The sequence below is a fragment of the Leucoraja erinacea genome, chromosome 18, assembly GCF_028641065.1.
Source record: "Leucoraja erinacea ecotype New England chromosome 18, Leri_hhj_1, whole genome shotgun sequence".
In the NCBI taxonomy this organism is placed as follows: domain Eukaryota; kingdom Metazoa; phylum Chordata; class Chondrichthyes; order Rajiformes; family Rajidae; genus Leucoraja; species Leucoraja erinaceus.
In genome coordinates, this window is record NC_073394.1 from 23,435,075 (window position 1) to 23,454,124 (window position 19,050).

At 41.4% G+C, this 19,050-nt stretch overlaps 1 protein-coding gene across 2 annotated transcripts in view; it reads right to left on the reverse strand.

Moving 5' to 3' along the window:
- Positions 1-18,178, reverse strand: part of LOC129705783 (inner centromere protein-like) — a 30,540-nt gene extending 12,362 nt beyond the window's left edge. Inside the window, exons 1-9 of one of the 2 annotated variants that reach the window (XM_055649584.1) lie at positions 18,030-18,178; positions 14,940-15,095; positions 11,737-11,832; positions 9,256-9,977; positions 7,368-7,413; positions 3,283-3,352; positions 3,072-3,192; positions 2,179-2,227; positions 1,499-1,616 (exon numbers count right to left, since the gene is read on the reverse strand). In XM_055649584.1, the coding sequence (XP_055505559.1) occupies positions 1,499-1,616; positions 2,179-2,227; positions 3,072-3,192; positions 3,283-3,352; positions 7,368-7,413; positions 9,256-9,977; positions 11,737-11,832; positions 14,940-15,088 (1,371 nt within the window). In that variant the 5' untranslated portion in view covers positions 15,089-15,095; positions 18,030-18,178. Of the gene's footprint in view, positions 1-1,498; positions 1,617-2,178; positions 2,228-3,071; positions 3,193-3,282; positions 3,353-7,367; positions 7,414-9,255; positions 9,978-11,736; positions 11,833-14,939; positions 15,096-17,765; positions 17,953-18,029 lie in introns of those variants that run through there. The other variant, XM_055649583.1, reaches the window with a different exon arrangement.
- Positions 18,179-19,050: the final 872 nt, after the last annotated feature.

Consider the following 19,050-nt stretch of genomic DNA (forward strand, 5'->3'; position numbering starts at 1 on the left):
GCAGTTGTCATGTCTTAGATCATATACAAGTCATCAAAGGAGGCATTCACACTATTAAAGCACATTAAGGTGGATACATCTCCAAGACCTGACCAAGTGCATCTTCAGACCTTGTGGAAAGCTAGCAAGGAAATTGCAGAGGCAACTGTAGAGATACTTGCATCGTCTGGAAGAAGACTGGAGAGTGGCTTACGTTGTACCATTATTTAAGAGCAACAAGGACAAGCCAGGGAACTACAGGGATCCTGACGTCAGTGATAATAAAGAATTCAAGGGGATTCTAAGGGACAGGTACACCCAGCATTAGGATTAGCAGTTATTTTGGATAATTAGTATGGCTTTGTGTGTGGGAAATGGCATCTCACAAATATGATGAATTTAGTTCTTAAAAATGTCACCAAGATAATTGACGATGGCAATGAATGCTGTCTACATGGACTTTAGCAAGGCTTTTGACAAAGTCCCACACGCTAGGCTAGTCTGGAACGTTAGATCACATGGATTCCAAGGTGAGCCAGCCATTTGGATTCAAAATTGGATTGGAGGAAGTAGTCAAAGGGTAGATGTAAAGAGACGCTTTTCTGACTGTAAACCTGTGACCAGTGTTGTGTCAATGCTGGGTTCACTGCCGCTCGTTATCTACAATTGGATGTTAGATATCCAAGTTTACCACGGGAAAGACCAGTTGGGAATGTGGGCCAAAGAATGGTGAAAGGAATTAAATTGGATGAGTGTGTGGCATTGCACCGCGGCAAGTCAAACCAGGGCATAGGTGCATGGAAAGTGGCGGTCCAGGTTGGTGAACAAGGTTTTTGGCACATTTGCCTTCACTCGAAAGGGTACAGAGTGCAAATGTTGGGACATCATGATGCAGCAATACAAGTCATTAGTGTGACCTCAGTTAGAGTACTGTATATAGTACTAATCGCCCAGCCAAAGATTGAGCGGGTAGTCAGTCTTTTCCTCTACAGTCAAAAAGTCAAATACTCGAGGGCATTGTTTTATGATGAGGAGAAAGTTAAAAAAGGTGTGTGATGTATTTTTTTGTTATCGCATAAAGACATTGGATGGGAAGTTGGTAGAAGGAGATATGATACCAATGTTTAGTATTTAGACATGGGGCAGAGAATAGAGGGATATTCACCATCTGCAAGCAGATAGGATTAGTTAGATTGACATCATGACTGATGCGACCACTGTGGACGGAAGGGTCCGTTTCCGTGTAAGAAACAGGAACAGTAAAGGGACTGATGCTGCATTATCTGGCTGAAAATTAATGAAGAATGGCACAATTTGAACATTTATAAAAATAGAAAGGGAATAGAGTTAAAGGAGCAAGAACTGGATCTCATGGGCAAGTCCAGGGGAAAGCATTAGTGAATCAGGATTGAAAGTTCACATTCAAGGATGGGTCGGCTACAGGAGAGAGAACTGAACAGTCTCCATCCTCATGGCAAATCAGAGCCCAAGCTCCTAGGCGAGAATGCTTTGCCCACACCTTGCTGGTTGCAACACGTCGCGGAGTAGTCTTCTTCTGTGGTGGAGAAACCTTCTTTTGCAGTTCCTCAGGCCAATTGTCCACATTTGTCACTGCAGTCTTGTAACTTCGCTTCCGCCTAATAAATAATAAAGTTAGTTCTGCAAATAAGATAATCAATGTGTGATCTAAACCTGAAAATGGTAATTGGAGTAATTTTTTTTATTTCAACTGCACTTTCAGCCTAGAACAGTTAATTTAACAAGACAGAGGCTTCTTTCTTTGACCATCAGTTAGGCAACACTTTAACCATTCACCTAATTAATATGGAAAAGAAAACGTGAATGCAGGAGTTTCACATTCTATTCATGCATGTATAGTATGGAAGATAAGTAATACTGCAGTGATTTCATTGTAAATCTCTTAGCTCTTTCTCTTTGTACAATAAATCATTGGAACAAAATCTCTAATGCACCAATGTATCCACAGTTATACATTCCTCTACAAAGAATGTCCCAAGCAATACCTAATTCCTCACCAGTTCAAGATTGTAACAATTTATCTCCTGGAGCATTTGGGAATTGTGGATACAATGGTTCATTAGAATTGTAGTAGTTTTTGTCCCCCAAAGCACCCACATGTTTTGGGGTTTGGCGGCAACAAGCTAATAATGGAGTACCAGTGAAAACAGATATACTTACCGAGCACTCTGGCCATCCGAAGAGCTTGATTTATCAGAATCGCTGCTGTCTGCATTTAAAACAAAAGCAAATAAATACTTCTCAGCATTATGGCAACAGTGCTTCAGACAACCTTAAAGTTTATATGGCACTTTTGAACACGCTTCTGCTCATTTTTATTGCTGTCTGATCCAATCAAACCACCACCATTTTCATTTCAGAAATATTAAACGTTGTGCAGAAAAATTCATTCAATGCTCGAGTTCTGTGGGCAGATATTTTCAATAAAACTTATCTAAGTGTCAAGTTGCATTCAAATAGTGATAGAAGGTTTTTTTGTGTTTTTTTTTAAAACTTCTTTAAATAAAGGTTGCTCATCATTGACAGTCATCCTTCACAGCAAGGGTTGAGACCGAGATCTCGTAATCTGTAGAACTATTATTAAATAATTCAATATTTCAAATTGCCACACAATGTCAAAGAACCTGTTGAAACCAACTCAGATGCCAATATTCCATTTAAAATCATTTATACAAAAATGTTTTGTATCTTTTTGCACTTTTACCCACATTCAGTATACTACATAATTCTTATGGCATAGCTGGATTTGATGCATACAGTGATGAATTTTAGACTTGTTTCCACTTGAAGCAAACCAACTTTTCCGACCACCGTTGACTCTTATACTTGTGCCAAAGGCATCCTTTTCTTATTATCAAAATGGAAACATCATCACTGCCCCTACATGGATCATTGCAGAAATGGATTGTACAAATCTTTGTTATATGAGATAGAAACACCTTCCCATTTGGGGTTTAATCTCTAAATTATTTTTAAAATAATATGATGAGAACGTATCACAAAATTGAATGGAGAAGAAAAAAGAAAGTTGTGAAATGAACGAAATTACAAACCACTTTTCTGGATTCTTGGTGAACTTATTTGCGGTTTAGCAGATTCCACCTCATTCTCCAGATTAGTGATGACAAATTTTGCAGCACTCCTCGTGAATCTCCTATTTTGATTGTCAGGAATCTGGTGGAAGGAATATTTTTCATGTTTTAACAACAAAATGAAAATGAAGCAAAAAATGTCCGTTATTAAAAAGGTCTATTTTGTACTTACTAATACATCTGACTGTTTCACCTCCTCTGGCTGCACAAGTTTAGGCAGAATGGTAGAAATGACTTCAACACTGTAATGATTTTTAAAAAGATGTCAAATTTCCAACACAGCACTCTGTAACTTTAGTGTTGACTTTTCAATTATACCAATTTAATAATACAGAGGGTGTAATCTTTTCTTTCATAAGCAGAAAACATATGGACAACTTTAATATTCCTGCACAAGTATGGCCAAAATATGTGATTTAGATGTTTTGCTTTAAAGCCATGCAATAAATCAATGCATTAGCACCGGTATGGCTATGATCTGGGTGAATGAATCTTCAGTGATTTTGTTGATTCATTATCATTCGAGGGGTTTTGACCACGCTGAAGTCGATTCATTTGGATACAATGAAAAGCTCTGAATATCACGTTTAAGAAAAAAAAAATGAGAACTACAGTTTCAAATATAAACAGAATTATATTTTATACAAACACATATTTTCAGCCAACTAACATCCAGTTACTATCATTGATTAAAAGTATCCATTTTGTCATGAAAGCAAATTTTAGATGTATAATTAAGCTAAAGAAAAATGTCACCTACAGTAAATATAAAACAGTAATGCATTTGAACAGGTATTAATTAATACATTGCCCGTTCTGCCAGGATTCTGATCTGACCACACCAACAGCTGTCTTGCAACACCGGAAACCCAGGTTCGATCCTGACCTTGGGTGCTCCCAGTGTGGAGTTTGCATGTTCTCCCACAAACTATTTCCCTGATGTACTAGTGGCCAGAGGATCTAGGGTGACGGAGGAACTGAAGGCAATTCACATTAGACAGGAAATGGTGTTGGGTACTGATGGGACATCAGTGGTGGGGAGGATGCTGGAGTCAATTATAAAAGATGAAATAGCAGCACATTTGGATAGCAGTAACATGATCGGTCTGAGTCAGCATGGATTTACGAAGGGGAAATCATGCTTGACTAATCTGGACATTTGAGGATGTAACCCGGAAAATGTACCTGGACTTTCAGAAAGCATTTGATAAGGTCCCACGTCGGAGATTCGTGGGCAAAATTAGAGCACATGGTATAGGTGGTAGGGTACTGACATGGATAGAAAATTGGCTGGCAGACAGGAAGCAAAGAGTATGCATTAACGGGTCCCTCAGAATGGCAGGCAGTGACTAGCGGGGTACCACAAGGCTCTGTTCTGGGACTGCAGTTATTTACAATTTGTGTATTATTACAATACAGGAGAGATTTCAGCAGAGAACATTAAAAATGTCATATCTCCACTGTTTCAAGTACTGTTTCAAGGTGTTAATTTTTTCAGGGATTGCTACTCAAATGTGCAAGAGATAGTAGAGATAAAATCAAGTTGGGAATTAAATCAATTCCACGATCCAACCAGTTTATGTATCAAAAATATCAAATTTTAGGGCACCAAAAATGTGACGTGCTTTGACAAAAGGAAATAAAGAGACAATGTATGCATTAATTTCATTATAATTCAAAACATTTTCAAGTTTGTTGCTTTGCAGAGATGCATGTTTCACAGTAATAAGTAAAGCTTTTGATGAATTTGGCATTAAGTGTTATGAATGGCCATATATCAAAGAGTGTAACGGTGGTTACTCTTGGTGCCCACCCTATTTTAGAGTAACCACTGTTACACCACAATGGTAAATAAAGACCAAAGATATTCCCAAGCAAATTGAAAGATTGAAGAACTCAACAAATAATGAAATGATGAGAAGAAAGTAACCTTAATTCTGTAAAAGCTGGGGCATGCCAAAATTAGTGAATATTTTTGGTGTCCACCATTACTCGCATAACATCGGAATTTTGCAGTAGCTACATTTCCATCAAATTATGTTAAGATTGTTAAGGGCTTGGACACACTGGAGGCAGGAAACATGTTCCCGATGTTGGGGGAGTCCAAGAACCAGGGGCCACAATTTAAGAATAAGGAGTAAGCCATTTAGATGGGAGACAAGGAAACACCTTTTCTCACAGAGAGTGGTGAGTCTGTGGAATTCTCTGCCTCAGAGGGCAGTGGAGGCAGGTTCTCTGGATGCTTTCAAGAGAGAGCTATTTAGGGCTCTTAAAAATAGCAGTCAGGGGATATGGGGAGAAAGCAGGAATGGGGTACTGATTGTGGATGATCACATTGAATGGTGGTGCTGGCTCAAAGGGCCAAATGGCCTCCTCCTGCACCTATTGTCTATTATGTACCTGTAGTCTATTATTATGTATGGACAATTACTTCCATAAAGTTTATTCAAAACATGACAAGAAATTACAAAAAAAAAGAAATACTGGAAGAAACAGGAGCTACCTTTATTATGGCGTCAACCCTTGCTCACTAGGTAACGCGCCTAATGCACGTTTCAGTAGATAACAGGAATATTGCTAATTTAGTCACACACTCCATGTTTGTAGCAAGAAAGTACATTTGTATGTTAAAAAACAGCAAGAGTGAAGAAATCAACTATCATGCTTTAGAAAAAAAAGACTTTCTAAATTTCATGAAACGGTTGTTATGGTGGACACCAAACATAAAGTGCAAAAAAACACATAGGAATGCATGTTAAACAAGGAATTTTGTTAATTAATGCCATTTTCTCAAACTTCATGAACTATCTCTCCCTGTCATGTACTCCAGCTGTGAGGGTTTTTGATTAATCTGAATCATGTTGAAATAATTTTTTTGTGAACTTCAGTTTTATGTATGACGTCACACTTTTTGTACCTGGTATTGTAAAAACACACATATACCTCAATGATTTGGATGAAGGGATTCAAAGTAACATTAGCAAATTTGCAGATGACACAAAGCTGGGTGGCAGTGTGAACTGTGAGGAGGATGCTATGAGGATGCAGGGTGACTTGGACAGGTTAGGTGAGTGTGCGGATGCGGATGCATGGCAGATGCAGTTTAATGTGGATAAATGTGAGGTTATCCATTTTGGTGGCAAAAATAGGAAGGCAGATTATTATCTGAATGGTGTCAAGTTGGGAAATGGGGAAGTACAAAGAGATCTGGGGGTCCTCGTTCATCATTCATCGAAAGCATGCAGGTACAGCAGGCAGTGAAGAAAGCCAATGACAAAACAAGAGGAGTTGAGTACTGGAGCAAAGAGGTCCTTCTGCAGTTGTACAGGGCCCTAGTGAGACTACACCTGGAGTATTGTGTGCAGTTTTGGTCTCCAAATTTCAGGAAGTACATCCTCGCTATTGAGGAGGTACAGCGTGGGTTCACGAGGTTAATTCCCGGGATGGCAGGACTGTCATATGCTGATAGATTGGAGTGGGTGGGTTTGTATACTCTGGAATTTAGAAGGATGAGAAAGGGTCTTATGGAAACATATAAGATCATTAAGGGATTGGACACACGAGAGGCAGGAAACCTGTTACCATTGTTTGGGGAGTCCAGACCCAGGAGCCACAGTTGAAGAATAAGGGGTAGGCCATTTAGAACGGAGATGAGGAAAAACATTTTCACCCAGAGAGTTGTGAATCGGTGGAATTCGCTGCCTCAGAAGGCAGTGGAGGCCAGTTCTCTGGATGCTTTTAAGAGAGTTAGATAGAGCTCTCGGGGGAAATGGTGAGAAGGCAGGAACGGGGTACTGAATGTGGATGATCAGAGTGAATGGCGGTGCTGGCTCGAAGGGGCAAATGGCCTACTCCTGCACCTATTATCTATTGTAACCGTGTGTTTCTTCCAGGTGCCTCGGTTTCCTCCCACTTCCCAAAAAGATGTGCGGGTTGGTAGATTAATTGGCCTCTGTAAATTACTCCTAATGTGTAGGGAGTGGATGTGGAAGCGGGATAACATAGACCAAGATGAATGAAGGATTGATGGTCAGCGTGGACCCATTGGGGCCTGTTTTCATGCAGTATCTTTCAAACAATCAACATTTTCAATAGTAGTTCTCTGGTAAAGACACTTTCTTTATCCAACACGTTACAGAACTATACATAATCAAACTACAAGCAAAGAATTTCACTGTGACTTGTCACATGTGGCAATAAAGTATTCGTTCATTCACTCCACTGAGCAGAGATAAGAATTTGCAATAAATGTCTTACCATTCTTTCTCACCATCTCCTTCTAACTTGTCATTGCAGTTTTGGTCTAAGAGGAAAGCATATTGCAGAAATAAAATTGTACATAGGTTGAATACCAAAAAGCCAAATCATTTCCGAAATAGTTGGATCTTCTGCAATCTAGATTCAAAATCATCTCTAGGTGCTAAACTGCTGTGGACCAAGTGCTTTACCGTGGCAATGCTCAACAGCAACAAATTACCAATTGAAAGAAAAGCTGCTTCTCAAGCCAAACCCCGACTAACCAATAAATTCACGACAGAACATGTTTTCCGCCAATTTGGCCAGAGAGGTTTATAAAAATTATCTCCCCCACCCTTCTCCACAAGAGTAAAGAATTTCAACATTTAAAAGTGTTAAAGCTATATATTGTGTCGTATATACAGGCCTGATGAAATTTACGCATTTGTAGCTAATAAATGTTAGCATTTAGTAATATTTCTGTAAATCTGTGAAGTCATATGCAATTACACTAATAATGGAGATTTTGCTTTAATGCAAGAAGAGTAAGGTGGTTTACAGCAATTAGGAAGCATCTTAAAATTACATTAAAGGATTAAGATAAGGGATAGGTGATGGGAAGAACAAAGACAGACCTGCCAAGTTTTGTCAGAGCATTTCAGTATTCTAGTACCTGAAAATGTATTATGCTGAGGAAATAAGTATTTTTACGCAGTGCCATTTTGCTGAAACAAATGTTGTTTTTTATGTACTGCCCTACCCATGTAAAAGTACAAGAATGCATAACATTGCTACCAATTGGCAAGTCTTCAACGCACCTTACTTGACAGTGCATTCATTGCCATCTCTTTGTATACTTCCGTTTGAACGGCTGCTTCCTGCTTTTAGCAGCAGATGATGATGTAGAGGCCATTTTGGAAGCCTCCCTCTCTCTCACTTTCTCTCCCTCCTTCCTCTCTTTCCCTCCCTCTCTCCCTGCCTCCCGCTGTGGCCATAGCGCTATGTGTAAAGGCAATAGTGCTCCAGCTGGTAACGCTATAATTAGAACCCATAGCGCTAAACTGACAGCGATATTTAAACCTGTAGGGGACAGCCAGATCAAAGCACACAAAAATAATCATCCAGATCTTGAAATTTAAAACACTAATAGATTTAATCTGGTATAATTATTAGAGTTACAGTATGACCTTTTTAATATTCTTGCATTTTTAAAGCAGCAAGATGAAACAGGAAGTCAGGCCGATTTTAAAATAAATCCGTATTTTACAAAGCAAATCCGTACATCCGTATTCTTATCGCATTTCCGTACAAAATATGGAAAATCCGCACCACTTGGCAGCTCTGCAAAGATGTCTCAAGAGGTAAGGGAATTATTTATTTCGTGAGTGATGGTGTTAATTTAGTAAAAAGGGGCGCGAGGGAAATCAGTACACCAAGTAGACTACAGTGTATTAAGGTAGTTCCTAAACATCACCTACAATAAAATGCAAAAGACTAATTTGAATATTACATCTGTGCAAATTGCAGCTACACTAAAGCTGCTGAATGACAGACAGAAATGTTATAAATACTCCTAAATTATCAGCTATCCCTTCCCTTTCAACCACTCAAGGCTAGGATATTTGACAGTTTCTTCACACCAGAGGACCCCAGTCACTGTTTCATGATCCTGTTCGACAGACAAAGATCTTACCATAATAACCAGATGTGAAACTCACTATAGATTTTCGGGAAATGTCAGATACTCTACCATAATCCCGATTGGTTCAACAGATTTGTGAATGAATATTTTGCCGTCAAAATGTGATTTTATTGCACTACATTACATCTTTCTGATATTTAAATCTATCATCACCCATCGCTAGATGCAATTTAAAAAGATACTAATGGTCTTCTACGTGATACTCACAGCTGGAAGTAATGGTTTCAAGCATATTCTTCCTTGTAACGCTAGACTTGCGTGATTTCCTCATGGCTGCCTGCACCATTACAGTCCGAACACTAGCTCTTTTGGACCGGCGAACAGCAAAGCTTCTTCGTACTGATCTGCGGAGAGCCTTATTTTCACTTTCAGCGATACAGTCCTCATCATTAGTTGATGCCTCGGCGACATTATTCGACTCCTGGACAATTAAAGCAGATACCCGCTCCATTCCATTTTCTCCACAAGTAGCAGACTGTGCTATTTTCACTTTGATTGCTGAGCGACTTGGGCTCCTAGCAATCTCAACCATGGCAGCAGGTGACAATATTTCCAAAGCAGCTTCACGTGGAGGATCAAACTTTATCTGGCATGCCTTGGTAGATAATGTGACATCTTCAAAAGTGAGTTGAGTCGGGTGTGAATTTGTCATTTGATATTTATGGTGTAATTCCAAACTCTGACAGTCATTTTGTGATAACACAACCAAAGGCATTCTGCCATCAACTGGAACAAAAGAAGCCTTGGTGTCTTTTTCATTTTCTTGATTTGATCTTTTTGCTGCACGTGTTGCTGATCGTGTCGAGCGCATTGGTTGCATCTGCTCCACAGCTTTAATGCAGGCAATCTCATCTTCCTTAAAGAGTTTACATCCGACATTCCTTCTCTGAACTGAAGACCTCCTTAATTTTTTTCTGCTTTTAGAAATCCTGCAGGAATATTATAATTGCAACAACTGAATAACTAGACGATTCATGAGAAACCTCTAGAATCTTGTGTTCCTCTCTGTTCGAAGCATGTAGACCCACCAACAAATTAAAACCCTTTTGAAAGGCTCTAAATTTGTTGGTCTTTGAATTAGAAAAAATACACTAATAAGATTATAAAATGCCTTCCAGTTTAAGAATTTTATTTGTGCAGAGCAACATAATTAGCAAACAGTAGGGCATTTGCCATTTTTAACCGATAGGCTAGGTGGAAACTACCATATTTCCTGGCGAAGAAGACGCACCCCCATTTTGAGTCGCTAAATTTCGGTGGGAAAAGGCTGGCGGGACAGGATCAAAGGTTTGGTTCAAGGAGGCAATGAGGACCGGGGAGCCTCCATCTTCACCTTTCCCACAATGCGCTGTGCGGTTCAGGTCTGAGGGACGAGGACTTCCTGGCTCAGGGAGATCACATAATGGGGAGGGAGGGAGGAGCAGCCCAGCCAGCAGAAGGCACTGAGGTGGCGGCCGGTACTGCTGTCCAGTCCCGGCAGCCACTCGCAGCCACCCGAGTGAGCTGCTGGCATGATCTCCGACCTCCTCCTTCTCAATGCTCCTGCCCTCCCCGCAACTTTACCCCTGGCAGCCCAGCCAAGTTTGCTACTTTATGCAGCCCAGGCTGCTGACCCTGGGCCAGACTACCCGCACGATGTGGAAATGAACTCCTTCTCCCAATGTCCCCCCGTGGAGCAGTCGCTACGAGAGTGGCATTACTCGGCCAACTCCACTCCAGTGGACGCCCACTGTCCCTGCTGCCCTGACGGAAAGCTGCTCCATCTACCGGCCGGACCCGAGTCCTGGTAGAATGTCGCCATCAGCAAAGTGTCTGCAAGAGGGACACTGGACCTAGCCACCCAGCCAGAGAATGTAAACCAACTGCCAGCAATGGGGGATAAGCTTGGCTATCCCTCAGTACAGCAACATCGTTCTTGATGTTGCTGTACTGAGGGATAGCCAAGTCTATCTTTCTTGGCTAAACCTAACCTTCGGCCTTATCTTAGGGTTAAAAAAAGTGTCTTCTTCACGTGGAAATACGGTAATTAAAATATTTAGTGCAACAAACAAACTACTGAAAGAAGTGGGTTGAACAGCATCTGTGGGGGGAAAGTCAAAACTCTGCATTAGGACTCAATATTAAAAATGTTTGATCTATTTCTACAAATTAAATTAGTTACCCAAGATATTTTTTTAAATATAACCTTTTATATATTATATATTTTCATGAACATTCATCACACTGGTCCAGTTTGACGATACTGAAATGTTGAAGTAGAATCATAAAAATGAAGGGGAAAACTTTCAAAATTGGATCACTAGTGTGCACAAAGTGTAACTTTTGATTATTACTTGGCTGCTCACCCATCATGTACAATCCAACACAGGTATGATGCAAGGAAAAGACTCAGCAAAACTGGACTGACCAGTATATCCGATATAGCAAAAAACTCACAAAAATGGGAGATTATCTTATTACATTTTGCTAATTTAATAGCATCTGATCATCCCACATGACAAAATAATTAAAAAGTGCTATTCCAAACTCATCTAATAGCTAGCAGATTATTTGGAAAGGATTCCGCCTAAAGGAAGAAAGTAAAATTTAACCTTTCAGAATAAGATGAGCGAGCGATTAGACGATAAATCAGATGAATAACGGCTTTGACCTGCATCTACTACAATTGAGCACCGTCGTTACCCTTACCTCTTATTGTTATCATTGGTCACAGATAGCCGTCTTCTACAACGTTTTTTCTGTGAAGGAGTTTTTGGCATCAATTCCGGCTCGGCACTAAAATCACTGAAAAATATTTTTAAATGATATCAAAGAGGGCCTTACAATCACATTCATTGGAATGAAATGTGTGATTCTTATCAATGGACAGAGTGAATACAGTGTTAGTGATTTTATTATTCCAAATCAAAAAGAAAATTGCTGCAATAAAATATTAACATTGCTATTCTTTAGACTAATAAAATAATTATGCTGAATCTTTCATCTGAACTTTGGTGCAGTTCATAAACCATATCAAGCACAACATCAAGTTCTGGATCAGTTATGCAGCTCAGAAATATGTCATTCAGCCCAACTCAACCAGACATGCATGTTGTGATTTGTAAACTAAAACCCCTGTCTCACGGTGAGAGTCGACCCACGAATGACCCCGATTTAACAAATTAAACTTGTGGTAATCACGTACAATTAACGTAGCAGGAACGTCGGAACTCGTGGACGCAACTTAGCGACTCGTGACGCTAACGGCAGGTACCCTGGAAACTTGTTAACTCTTGAAAATTTTTAAATGTGTTTAAAGATTTCCAAGAGTCAAATTTACTCTTGAAGTTCAAATTTGAAACATTTAAACTCGTTGTAAGAACGTAGTGGCCCATGAGTTTACCGTAGTGACTCTTGAGTCTACCGTAGGTTTGGCCTGAGTGCCAGAAGTGAAATGTTGAAGATAAGCCATCCACGGAGAAATTGGATAGGTGACGTTTCGGGTCGGGACCCTTCTTCAAACTTTAGACCCTTCTTTCACCCGAAACGTCACCTGTCCATGTTCTCCACAGATACTTCCAGACACGTTGAGTTACTCCAGCACTTTGTATTTTTTCGTAAACCAGCTTCTGTAGTTCCTTGTGTTCCAAAATGTAATGCTTTATAAATGTCCAGAGATGCTGCCTGTCCCACGGAGTTACTCCAGCACTTTGTGTTTCGCTCAACATTCCAGCATCTGTGGTCCCCCATGTCTCCATTTGACAGCTTGAAGAACTCTGCAGGTCATGGAGTCTGAAGAAGGACCCCGACACAAAACCTCGCCCGTTTCCTTCCACCGATTTCATGTTGTCACTTTTCGATAAAACCCCACCGCCCCAGTTATTCCAAGTCCATTTAATTCCGCGTGTCTCCATTTCATTCATTAAGTCGCTGGTACTGTCACATCGTTCGTTTTCGGTCAATACAACAGAACAGTCTGAAGAAGGGCGACGATAGACACAAAAAGCTGGAGTAACTCAGCAGGACAGGCAGCATCTCTGGAGAGAAGGAATGGGTGATGTTTCGGGTCGAGACTCTTCGACAGACTGGTAAGGGAAACGAGAGATCTAGATGATGATGTATTGTAGAGAGATAAAGAACAATGAATGCAAAAAAAGAAACAGATCTTTGTTCGTTGGGTGAAAACGAGCAGCTGGTGCGACTTGGGTGGAGGAGGGATAGACAGAAAGGGAATGCCGGGGTTATTTGAAGTGAGAGAAATCAATATTTATACCACTGGGTTGTAAGCTGCCCGTGAAATATGAAATGCTGTTCCTCCAATTTGCATTTAGCCTCACTCTGACATCGGACAGAAAGGTCAGTGTGGGAATGGGAAGTGTTTCGCAACCGGGAGATCAGGTAGGTCCAGGTAGCAACCGGGAGAGTCGCGATCCGAAACGCTCTGGCACTGGATGGTGTGCATTTTCCCTTTGTAGGTCATATCAATAGATGTGGCCGCGCTGAATTCTATCTTTAACTCAAAGCCGCAGGATGGAGCTGTCTTCTTTAACACTGTTGCTTCGCCGCCACCGCCTCCTTGCTGCACAATGGCAGCAAGTGCGGGGCCGAGATCCTGCCTAGTTTGTTTAAGTTCTGAAATTGAATAACTTTCAATATTGAATCAGATTATACTTACTGTATGAGATGCTGTCCAGCTCCTCTATTTGATACTTAAAACAGGCCTTCATTCACGGTTGGCTCAAGAGTAACTTGGGAGAGGAACATGGTAACTCGGGAGAGGAACTTGGTACATCGCAGAAATGAGAAGTAAACGGCAAACTTAGACATACACGTGGGAACTCGTTTAAACTCGTGAACTTGGAATCTCGTACACAACCACAGTGTGATTTTTTTCTTTCACTCGGAATCACTCGTGGGTGGACTCGCACCATGAGACAGGACCATAACCCACCCAGAGGCTGAAGCTGGTTGATACAAAATATTTTAATCATCAGGAGAAATAGACGTTCTCTTCGAGACCGTCTCGATAGAATCTCCCAAACTCAAACTAAATAAAGTACTTATAATCTTTAAGATCAATGATAACAGCAGGCGATTCATTATAAATGCAATAGCTACAATGATATTAATTACTTCAATATTTTGAGTTTGATGAAAGATGCCACTGAATTATATATTTGCAATGCAAGCACATAATAACTGCAAGAAACCTTTGGATGGTCTAAATGGTCCAAAGACAGAGAACCCAGATGTCCAAAATTAGATGTTGCAAGGACTAACAAAAATATCAATTTTTTTGATGGACAAATATTCCTATGGCTATTTCACTTGGGGAGTTTACACCCCAGCGGTATGAACATTGACTTCCCTAATAGCCCTTGACTTCTTAACTTCAGATAGCCCTCGCCATCCCCTTCCCAGTTCCCCCACTTGTCTTACTGTTTCCGCCTTCATTCTATCTTACAATACAATACCGTTTATTTGTCATTTGAACCTCACATGAAGTTCAAACGAAATTTGGTTTCTGCAGTCATACAAGAACCAAGACACACACCAACACAATTCACACAAACATCCATCACAGCGAATCTCCTCCTCACTGTGATGGAAGGCAGTCTTGTCTCTCCCCTGCTCTCCATTCCTCTCCCGATGTCAAAGTCAGAGCCCCCGGCGGGCGCTAGCAAGTCCTACGGCCACTTAAAGCTGCGCCGGGCAATGTAAGGCCCTGCCCCGGGTCTTGATGTTGGAGCCCCCGGCGGGCGCTAGCAAGTCCGCGGCCATTTAAAGCCGCGCTGGGCGATGTAAGGCCCCGCTGCAGGTCACTCTCAACTTTTTTTTGCTTCCAGACTGCCTTTCTAACGAAGAGGTTTAGTTGCAACGCTCATGTTTGCCATATCCCAGCCCAATTTTACCTGATAAACATCCTCTCGGCCTCCTCCTGGATTTCGATCAGCCATATTGTATTTTCTTTGAAGTTGTCTAAGACAGCATTGAGTTTATCACCAAACTTCTTCAACATGTCATCAGTGTCCACCATTGCGATTGCTGTTGTGGAAGCCATGGTGTCACTGAATAGCAAAACGTTAGTTAAAAAACTGACAGCAGAGTGGACAGAAACAAATCATTTCAATACCCAGTCAACTTTCAAGCAGGGGTGTCCCTGCTGTAAAGAATCATCAACCTCAATGCCATGGTAGCTAATCACATCTGGGGAAAATATTTAAGACACAGTGATCAGGGAATCTTGATGCAAGATTGGTGTTGATATAGCTATATAAAATCAAAATACTGGAGAGTGTAATCAGAAAGGTCATGGAGGTGGGGGGGGGGGGGGGCGCATCAGCATGAACAGAGACCAGTCAAGGTGGGGAAAGCAGGAAGCACTCAATCATAACAAATGAAAGAGATATAACAAGAGCTCACCTTATAGACAATGCACATTACATTACCTCTGAAACGAAGAGAGATAGGCCCTTTAGGTAACACACAATTAGATTGAAACCTCCGATTACAACATCTCTCTACAGAAGATGCCCACACCATTTTCAGTATTGGCAGTTACAGTCATCAAGCACAGAAACAGGTTCAACATGTCCATGCTGGCCGGGTCTATCTGAGCTGGTCCCATTCGCCTGCGTTTGGCCCACATGCCTCTGAACCTTTTCTATCCAAGTGCCTGTCCACATAATTTAGACATTGTGATTGTATCCCCACCTTTCCCAATAGCTTCCTCTGGTATCTTATTCCACATACCCACCACCTGTGTGAAAAGGTCACCAATCAGGCTCTTTTTAAATCTTTCCCCTCTCATTTTAAACTTATGCCACTCTAGCTTTAGACTCACCAACCCTAGGAAAAAGACCAACTCTTCACATAACTATGCCCGTGATTTTCAAAGTCTCCCATCAACCTCTTTTATTCCAAGGAGAAAAGTCCCAGCCATCTTCACAATGCAACTCCCATAAATCTTTTCTGCAGCCCTTCTAGCTTAATGACATCGTTCCTGTAGCTGGATGACTAGAACATCAGACAATGTTTCAAGTGTCGTCTTACCAACAACTGAATTTCATCAAAAGTAAGTCAATAATGCCTTACTTTTGATGAAATTCAGTGAGCAAACGCGATAATTCCCGATATTTTGGACCTTTAAATCTCCACGGCAAATGTCCGCTGTTCACTTCCGCTGGATTGGCACCTTCAGCTCCCTCTTTAATTTACCTTAGTTTCTATCTTTTTTTTTTACTGTAAATCTAGGTAGCTGTGCCTCACGGTCACCCCGGCTGGCACAATAAATTGCAGATCAAAACCTGGCCGTTTTCTATGTTTTTAACGGGTGGGAAAGTGCATGTTTTCCCATCCACTAACATGTACCGGATGTCTAGCATGTCCTCCACTTGAGATTTTCGGTCACGTGGGTGCGGATCTACGCTCCAGTGACCTTTCGTGAAATCACCCTATACAACATTCTGACTTCTGCACTAAATGCCTGGACCGACGAAGGCAAGCACATCAATGCCTTCCTCAGCACCCCACTTATCAGCATAGTTCCATCATCTATTAAGAATGAGGGATGAAATTACTCAAATATACAAGATTCTAATGAAGCCAATGTCGAGATGATTCTACTTTTAGTTTCTCAAACAATATGGCAAGGTGTACAGGAATTTCATCACATACAGGATGGCAAATCTCTTGGATCCTTTACCCCAGAGCGTTTTGAAGATATTTAAAACAGATGGAGATAATCTTTTGGACGATCAGGAAATGGAGTCACGGAAACTGGGGTAGAAAAGGAGATGAGCCCTGGAGCAAATCAACCATGACTATTTGAATGGCAGGACAGGCATGAAGGGCCATTAGTCATATGTTATGAACATTTTTCTATGTAATTACATCAACTAGTTATCATATACAAAGATGATATTTCGATGCTCCATGCGAAGGGTTTAGGAAAACATCATAGACTGGATGGGAATGCATAAACGTAGTTTCAAAAAGCCGGCATGGGGGAAAAAAGAGGGTAAACACAGGAAACCAAGTCGACTCCTGTTACTGATAGCAACAATTTAAATAACACAAAAATCACAGATTAGAAAAAGCATGATACTTGAACGACAACGTTAAGAGCAGTTTCCGTCCAGTTTAAATTCAAAGGTTTGTAGTCAAGTGAAATATAATGGGGGTGTTGAGAAGCAAAAGTGGGTGCGGCAGAAACTGAATAAGCATCCTGCACGCTTCAGGACGTAAATATTTTCAGGATATATAAAACTGTGACTAAGCAAGCAGCATGGAAGAAGCCAAAGGCAGACTATTATCTGAATGGAGAGATTTCAGAGGGATCTGGACGTTCTTGTCATCGTCATAGAGTCGCTCACACAGCAGGGAAACAGCCATCAGCCCGTGCCGACCAAGATGGCACATGAAACAAAAAGTTAATATTCAGATGCTGCAAGCAAGAACGGTTATCCTGGTATGCAAAATAAACTTTGCAAGTTAGGCCCATCCAAGGTATGGGAGCACCTCCCAAGGAAAAAATCAATAGCCGGCACGGCTTTTATCAGCTCATTACTGAGAGTCCTAGACAAACTAAGAAGGGTCTCGACCCGAAACGGCACTCATTTCTTCCTTCCAGAGACGCTGCCTGTCCCACCGAGTTACTCCCGCATTTTGGGTTTAAGAAAGAACTGCAGATGCTGGAAAAATCGAAGGTAGACAAAAACAATGCTGGAGAAACTCACCTGTCTACACAGCATTTCGTGTCTATCTTTCGATAAACTAGCATGAGAGATAGAGCAAAAGTACAAAGGGACCCAATTTATTTTTCAGTCAGCGTGCTTAGACCCCGCTGCCGGCTCCGTTCAGCTTTTCTACAGCCCGGCGATCCTGGGCCCCGCCGCCCGCTCCCCGCCGGGCCGGGCCGGGCCGATCCGGTCAGGTCAGGTGCATCCAGCGGCCGCGCTTCCTCACCCCAACCCCCCGCTCCACATCATGGAGCCACTCACCGGGAGAGTCCAGAGACGGAGGTGAGTCCGCGGATCAGCCGCTGCAGAGACGAGGACCGGACACAAGGGAACCGCCGCTCCGGGTCAGCGCGCGCCACCCGCCACCGTTTAAACGTTTAAACTCAGCGGCCGTTACAGCGCTAGCCAATCACAAGGCAGCGCTCGGTGACGCAATCACATTCGAAATGACACATTCGCCCCTCCCCCTCTCCAAGTTCTCGCGATATTCACCACGTCTGAGGAAACGTCACTCGGTGCAACGAGTCAAGAGCATAGATCATAGAGCTCTATGATCTTTGGTCAAGTGTGTTTAATTGGCAACAGAATAATAACACTCTTGGTCAAGAGTGTTTTATTGTCACATGTCCCAAATAGAACAATGAAATTCTCACTTGCAGCAACACAACAGAATATGTAAACATTGTACACTGTAAACAATATAATAAACAAGTGAAGTTGCAGCAGCATAACAGGTCTCTAAACACAATACACACAGGTAATATATCATAAATAAAAAATCAATACATTAACTACTCCAATATTAGTGCAAAAACAGCCCAAAGTCAATGATGCTTTATGGTCAGTAGAAACAAAGAACTGCAGATGCTGGTTAATACCAAAGGCACAGTGGCGCAGCGGAAAAATTGCTGCCTCACAGCGCTTGAAGCGCCGGAGACCCGGGTTCGATCCCAACTACAGGTGCTGGCTGTACGGAGTTTGTACATTCTCCCTGTGACCTGTGTGAGTTTACTCCAGGTGCTGCGATCTCCTCCCAAACTCCAAAGATGTACAGGTTTGTAGGCAAATTAGAATAGTTAGAATAGAATAGTTTCTTTATTGCCATTGTAACAAGAACCATGTACAATGAAATTTTAAAATGTCAGCCAGTCAGTGCACCATTCAAACATTTCTAAAAGCTAACAAGGTAAAATATTTAAAAAAAAGATAAACAACTAAAATAAATATCATGAAAATAGCACGCATAAACACCCAACCCTACATCCTTCTGTCGATTTCACAG